Source organism: Notechis scutatus, chromosome 2, assembly GCF_049901735.1.
Source record: "Notechis scutatus isolate UNSWTSFEM ecotype Mainland chromosome 2, rNotScu1.2, whole genome shotgun sequence".
Classification (NCBI taxonomy): domain Eukaryota; kingdom Metazoa; phylum Chordata; class Lepidosauria; order Squamata; family Elapidae; genus Notechis; species Notechis scutatus.
The window spans coordinates 115,399,717-115,407,027 of record NC_142010.1 but is presented as its reverse complement, the minus strand read 5'-3'; the positions used below and the strand labels follow the sequence as shown (position 1 = coordinate 115,407,027).

The 7,311-nt window shown below is 40.8% G+C and overlaps 1 protein-coding gene across 2 annotated transcripts; it reads right to left on the bottom strand.

Moving 5' to 3' along the window:
* Positions 1-2,348: 2,348 nt before the first annotated feature.
* On the bottom strand, positions 2,349-7,311 carry MCRIP1 (MAPK regulated corepressor interacting protein 1). Of its 2 annotated transcripts, none has more exons than XM_026667316.2 (5): positions 7,075-7,311; positions 6,336-6,396; positions 5,713-5,831; positions 4,830-4,931; positions 2,349-3,350 (listed from the first exon to the last, which is right to left on the bottom strand). In XM_026667316.2, the coding sequence occupies exons 2-5, from the start codon at positions 6,341-6,343 to the stop codon at positions 3,286-3,288; spliced, it is 294 nt and encodes a 97-aa protein (XP_026523101.1). In that variant the 5' UTR covers positions 6,344-6,396; positions 7,075-7,311; the 3' UTR covers positions 2,349-3,285. The 2 variants fall into 2 exon arrangements, with proteins under 2 accessions (XP_026523101.1, XP_026523102.1); XM_026667317.2 differs by having other exon boundaries at positions 6,949-7,152.

The window sequence follows — 7,311 nt, the reverse complement described above, 5'->3', positions numbered from 1 at the left end:
AGATAAATCAAGCAGTTAAAAACTACAGAACTCAATGTCCAGAGAGCAAACATTAGAACTTCCTTAAGTAACCATAATATTTGAAAATCTTTAGTCCAAATTCCTCCCGTGGACCAATGGTTTTAAATATCGATTGTTTGTAGTAGTTTTGAGGCAGAGTCTTCCTTCTCTGTTGTACAACTACTTCCGAACACTAAGGTTTTTTAAAAATGCAAATAGTATGTATATATTCATAGAATTCAACAGTCCTTGATTAAATTCCACCTCATTCATCAGACTGAGAGATTCAGAACCCATTCATGTAACTAACACTTATAATGAAAAATCAAGAGCTTTTTTTCTGTGATTTTAGATTTTTCAACATTGTGATTTAACCTAAACTTTGAAGAACTTCCCAAACATTGCACCATTCTAGTCAACTCCACACATAAAATTATTCAAATGAGAGGCTGCAGTATGATATAGCATAATACAAACAGGTCTAATCTTGGAACATTCACTGTTTGAATTCAATGTAAGATGTACTTCAAATAAATAATTACATGATGTCCTGGGAAAAGACTCCCTTGAAGAGAGAAGAGAGCATATGAAGATCATTCTGGAAGTCTGCTGAGCAGCTCTCTTTTTTCCACCAAGGCTCTTCTTGCCAACTATAGAGATGGAAGAAGGCATATGGCAATCACCACATAATGCTGTCCCCAGTAGTGGAAAGCCATTGCCACCAATTGATTTTCAAGGGCCTATTGTGATTATGTTTACTACTGAGATCAGATGAAAAATGTTCATCTAATGATCCAAAATTCATGTTTTCAAATGTCTGCAATTCTTCATGCTGCTTTTATATGTAAGATTTATTGCTTGCTGAAATATATTCAGGTTTATTACGTTACTTGACTAAAGCAATTATTGCCCAACTAAAGCAAACATAAAAGGCTTAGTAAACCAAATAAAATGTCAAACTTCCTAGGAAGATACCGACAGGAAAATGAAGTGAGCAGAAAAAAATCTACACTGTAGAAAATAAGTGAGAGTTCCAGCTTATTCTAGTAATCTGATTCAATTTGGGGATGAAGGAAAAAAATATCAGTAAAACAAAAACATCCCCTGAATTGAGGTTATACACTCTTCCATTTAGGACAATAATATATTGATTTGTAACTGTCAAGGCTTTAAAAAAATGTCTTCTCAAACACTTACCCATGCATTTACATCATTTTGCTGCAAAGCATGTATAATTTTAATCCACAGCATATGTACACAATTCACTCCCTTAAGATGCCAGCTAGGATCCCTCAATTTGAACACTCAGCTAGTACGATACAGGTAGTCCTTGCTTAATGATCCCTTGTTCAGTGACCTTACAAAGTTATCACAGCATTGAATGAGATGATTGATCCTCATTGCAGCCGCTGCAGCATCCCTGCAATCACATCATAGTGGTTCGGGCATCACAATTATGATGGTCGCAGTGTCCCATAGTCCTTTGATCGCCATTTGTAACCTTCGCTGCCAGATTCTGACAAGCAGAGTCAATGGGGAAGCTGCCAGGCAGTCACAAATGGCAATCCTGTGCAATTAATGGCCATACGGAATTTGTTAATGACAGCAACCTGAACTGTCACAACTGCTGTCATGTGATGTCACACTTTATGACATTGACAAAATTGTCAGCCCCAATCGCTACTATTAAACAAAGACTACCTGTACTAAACGCTTCATATTCAAAGGACGTAAAATACCCCATTGCTGAAATAGTATATTCTCTGTGTAAGAGCTTCCGCCTCACATTAGCACCTATAAGATTTGATTCTCAATAATCTCACTTTTTTCACTTCAGGATGTAAGCACTATTCTCTTGTATACAGAATAATATGATAATATGTAATGAACAGAAGAGAATAAAGTTGCCTCCACTTTAGAAGCATCAGGAAACACTTCTGAAGACTCTTCCTGCAAAACAGATATTTGCTAGGTTCCTTTATCCAACGCTGTAGAAGTTTGAACAAAGATACTTAATATTCTTTCAGGGGTATGCCACATCTGATCCAAAGATGTAACAAACAAGGCTAGGGTGAGCTGGTTAGCTGAAGAACAAGCTACAGTAATAGTCATTTCGTTTGCCACCAGCCAGGGCCAATCCAAAATAATGATTAGGAAGACTAATCGAAATATTATCACTACAGCAACTAGGGAAAAAAATAAAGATATTCACCTACTTCCAAGAAAGGCAATACTAGGTCAGGAGAGGCTGATTATTGGTCACAGAAAAGACTATAGAAGTAGATAACTAAGTGAATTCCACCATAAGAATGCAACTAGAATGCAAGATAAGCTCACACAACAGAATGTCAAAATGACTAACCAGTTTTATTTACAACACCCCTTAAAGACAGACACAATTCAAAGGGGACATAACAAAGGGAAAGAAACAGCCACCATGCCCTTGCCTACCTAGTTTAGGTAGGGTCCTCAACACCAATGCCTGAGCTAGACACAAGCATGGGTACTTCTGCCACTTGCTAGTGAACAGCACACACTAAGGCTGTCCCCAGCCCTGCTGGGGCACGGGGGCTGGGCTCTGGGGCTAGCTCAGAAATGCCACCTCCCCCCTGGCTGGGGCTGCTAGTCATCAAGGTGTAAAAACCATGGAATCTGGTGCACCTTTTCAGCACGTGGTAAGGGAGACCAGTCAGATTTATCCAGATACAGTTGAATCTCAAAAAGTTTGCACTTGGGAAACTGTCCTGGGCTTGACGCTTCTATTTTTCAGTTCTTCTTCATCATCACTGTACCAACAGGCTGAGCAATACTGTTCCATTCTTCAGACCAAAAGCTCAAGTATTAGCAGTCTAAAACCTCCTGGTTTGTATTGGCAGAATAGACTGCATAACCACGGCTGCTTCTTTCCCATCAGCCTCTCAGCTTTTCCCTAAGAAGAGCTGGGTTTTGGGAGGGCTTTAGGGAGAGTCTAGGTCTGGTGGTTCCCAAGGTTTCTGTCTTATTTCACATGTAGACAGACAGGACACATGCCAGCCGCTCGGCTATCGTCAGATTAAAATGTCATTTACTAAGGAAAAGGAACTCCTGGGCTCAATTCTAGAATGAAGACAGGCAGCCCAGGCCAGGGAATGCTAAGAAGAAGAGGCAGAAAGCCAATCCTTCCTAGGAAATTCAGAGCCAGCCCCAGGCACAATCCAGACCTAAGGAGGAAACCAACACAAAGTTATCAAATTCATGTACCAGTGGCCACATGCCAGCACTGGGGCTGGGCCAGCCCAAGCCACTTTAGGATTTCTTCGAGTCCTGTGTGTTCCGTCGCTTTAGGTCGCTCAAGTCAACAGGTTTGAATGCTGTCAAAAAATAAAAAATAAAGGAAGAAAATTTAGGATAAAATTCCAGATTTCCCATGTTATTTTCTTCCTACTGACTTTAGCAAGAAGAAAATTACTAGATTCCCCACCATCACCTAATTAATAATACTTTAAATTCTTTAAATAATACTTTACATTCTAAAGTATTCTACAGATAACCGAGGCATCTATTTAAAGATTTGTATGTTCCACTGTAAGTTCTATTCAGTATAAGAATCGATAGCTATTTTCACAACAGTGCAACCAACTATATATCTAAAGAGTTGAAAATTCTACCTAGGAATCATAATCTAAACTGTGAAACTAGAAAATCTTAACATAAAACTGAGCAAGGTTAAATGCAGTGTCTTTTCAAATGCATATCTGAATTTATGGAATCATAAAATTCATAGAGGTTAGAATGCATGGCTATTAATCAAAAGTAAGAACAAAGAATGTTCAGAGCCAATAAAAGTTTATATATAGAAAAATGCCATTCTTTGTTCTTTTCCTCTGAATTTCCTAAGTGCATTCATTTGATCATTATTATAAATAAAATGTTGGACTAGAATCATAATACTGGGATATTAGATACTACTACTTCGGCCATCAAGTCTAACTTTCTATTCTGTATAGGAGTTTAAACTAAAACCTCCAAGACAGGTACAGTTATTTGTTCTTGCTTATGATTAATAGCTATGAATCTAGGGGCTCACACATTTGCATATAGCAAACTATTTACTGCTAGAAAAAGAAATACCGATATATTTTATTCAATAAATTGATTTTAAGATCTTAAAAGAATCTCCAATTTTTGCATAAGCCTATTTGCACAGAACTATTCCCTCCAACATAATTTATTTTTTTAAAAAACACTTCTATTCCCCCATTCTATTACTAAGACATCCAAACCAGCTAATAGTAAGAGCAGATAGTAGATTATATAATATGAAACTATGACCAATGACCAGCCACAAATTAATTTCATTGTGAACAATGGTTTTCACCATGTGCCAAAGCCCAAAGTTAAGACAGAAGGAAATGTCAAGGTCTAGGACCAATTATATGAAAGATGTTATTTTATGTAGCCATTTGCCTCATTACTGATGTTAATGCTAGTAATGTTAATTACTAGAACAACTTTGAGCTGGGTGTAGTTGAAGGAATACAGAACATGCAATTCACGGAAGAAAAGGGGCTAGCTGACACTGAAAAAGACAGATGCCAAAGTATCATGACTCTGGACTATCTGGACATTTGAAAGACAACTAGAATATACAAAATTCAACCCAGTAAATAGAAGCCAATTAATATGACAAAGTACTGAAAATATATATTATAAACAACGAATCTGGAGAACTCATTGAATCCTTCTGAATTATCTTCAAATGCATGCTCACATAAAACAATATGAGATTTCTACTGGATGTCAGTAAGTTTGTCATTGAAAAAGAAAGTGTCTGACAGTATGAAACTCACCCTTCAAACTGGGATTTGGTACCTTCTCCACATATTCCTCTACAAGAACCCTTTCACCACCTGCCATCTGACTGCGGAGATCCCGCTCCACAGATTGCCATGCTGCAGAAAAGGAGAATAATAAGATAAGAAAATATTTTGTATGTAGACTAAGGAAGCACTTTCTGACCAAATCAGCCAACTAAACACTAACAATGCTTCTACCGTGTTTCTCATATAATAAGGCCAGGTCTTTTTTTTTTTTGAGCCCCGAAAAAATGGCTAGGCTGTCTTTTCGGGGGTGACTTAATCCCCCCGCCCCTTGCATCTTCGGGCGGGTGGCGACAGCTTGGATGTTGACCTCGGCTTTGGTGGGGCACTTTGTATCGGGGTCAACGCAGGCAGCACCATATCCGGGTGTGCAACAAAAGTACTTCCTAACGGCAAGCCCCCCTGCCATTCCCCATTTCGCATGTTTTAATATAGGCCTTAATTTTGGGGGAGGGGCTTAATTTCATTTCATGCCTATAAAACATGCTGGGACTTCCTATTGGGGGAGGCCGTATTGTTGGAGAAACAGGGTATGTTATAAGAAATGTTTAAAAAACAAAGAAAGCATACTGTTCGCAATTAGAAGATCCACTATACAGAACTTACAATGTTGGTCTGTCAATCCCAAACTTTAGATCCATGTATAAATGTTTTGACTTTTAAAGACTTTCACTTTCATTAATTTTTCTCCACTTACTCATGCCTATGTTTTTAAAAAAAACATTTGATATGGGGAAAAATGACACCAATACTTGATAAAATGGTATGTGGTACATAAGTAATATACAAGATAGAAGGCGGCACAATATGCCATGATCTAGCGGAAATGCAGCAAATGCTTCCCACTCTGCACCTTCATAGATGAAGCGCACATTCTCCTCATGTGCAGGAGTGAAGATCTCACTGCTGTTGCTTGGGGAGCGAGGACTGCTGTTTCTCTTGCCATTGTAAACTACTCTGGAAACAGGGGAGCTAGAAAAAAAAGGAAATAGGCAACAAAATTCTGATCTTTGGCAAAATTTAAAAAGCAGGACATTGTAACTTCAGCCACTTTTCCCCAAATCTGATTACAATGCCCCTCAATCCCTATGGCCAGTGGTCTGGATTGATAGGAATTGTAATTCAAGTGTTAGGTTCCAAAAGTTAAGACCATTCGGTATGTTCAGGTCTTTTCAAAGAAAAAAAATAGCAGTGTAAGCAATATATTATTTTCTTGACTGTCGGTTACATGCCACTTTCTCAATTTCAATGTGCTGTGGGAATACAGGATTTCTAAATCCAAGTTAATAATCAATCCAAGATTCAATTATCCATCATCATCATCATCATCATCCTTACACAGAACACCTCTAGCTCAACCATTTGCCCACCTTCACCAAGAAAGAACTGCTGGCTGAAAGTCCTAAAGAAGTAATAATATATTCTACCAACGTATTCGGTACCCACCAGTACAAATTCGATTTTCATCTTTCTCACCTTGTCATGGCTGCCTCTTGCCCAGCCCTGGCCCAGGTATTGGAAGGATAGATCGGTGACACTAAAAAAAGAAAACGGAAAAAAAGACAAAGGCTAGAACAAAGGCTGAGCTGACTAAGGATGGTGTCCCATTAGCTAGCTACACATGGGGGAGCAAATTACTTTGGTAACTGAGCAAGGGATAAAATCCGTGCTCAGCCCTGTCATTCTAAGGCAGGCCAGATTTCAGGAATTGCTTCGCTTTCCAGACCACAGGACCACTTCAGCCATTGTTGCATCACATTAATAGTATGACACGATCACCCAAACCCCTAATCGTGCGAAGCCCCCAAGACTCCCAGCCCTCCCCCAATAATAATAGCCCCAATACGAGAACTCTCCCAGGCAAAAGAGTTCTGCTGCTCTCTTATCTCTGCGAAGCTCCTTAGCTTCGCCCACAGGACCCCCAGAGAAAAGATCTAGCCTTGGAAATGGGATGCCAGCCACTACCCAGAAGGGAAGAGAAAGGAAGCTCTGGAGTCCGACTTTCTTCCTCTGCCCGCCGCCTACTACGAACTGCCAGCCCGATCTGGAGCTGGCCCCGCGCTAGGCCCGCTGGCCGACAAGCGAGTACCTGTGCCGGGGTCAGTTCAGCACCGGAGCCGGGTCGGCACCGAGGACAAGGCGGCCAAAGCGCCTCCCTTGCCCCTTTTTGTTTTTTTGGTTTTTTTTTTTGCCCCCACCGTCCCAACTCCTTCACCTGGGCCCGGGGAGATCCCGGCCCCGACTCCGCTCGCTGCTGCCAGGCCCGGGCGGAAGAGAGCGCCTAGGCCGGGGCTGCGCCTGCGCACTGAGGGCGAGTGGGTCCGGAGAGCCCCTGCCCCGCGTAGCCGCGGGAGAGAATTTCCATGGAAACGGAGCGGCGGGGCAGGGCGCGGGGAAGGGTAGCCATGGAAACGGGAGTCCGAGGCAAGCTCCGGGGAAGGAGAGCGGATCT

Bases quoted from the DNA above. Each gene is read 5' to 3' on its own strand.
- MCRIP1 (XM_026667316.2), bottom strand. The intron at 4,932-5,712 runs GTGCAGAGTGGG...CCTTTTCTGCAG, and splicing joins TGTGCGCTTCATCTATGAAG to CATGGCAATCTGTGGAGCGG. The intron at 3,351-4,829 runs GTGAGTTTCATA...ATTTTTTGACAG, and splicing joins ACCAAATCCCAGTTTGAAGG to CATTCAAACCTGTTGACTTG.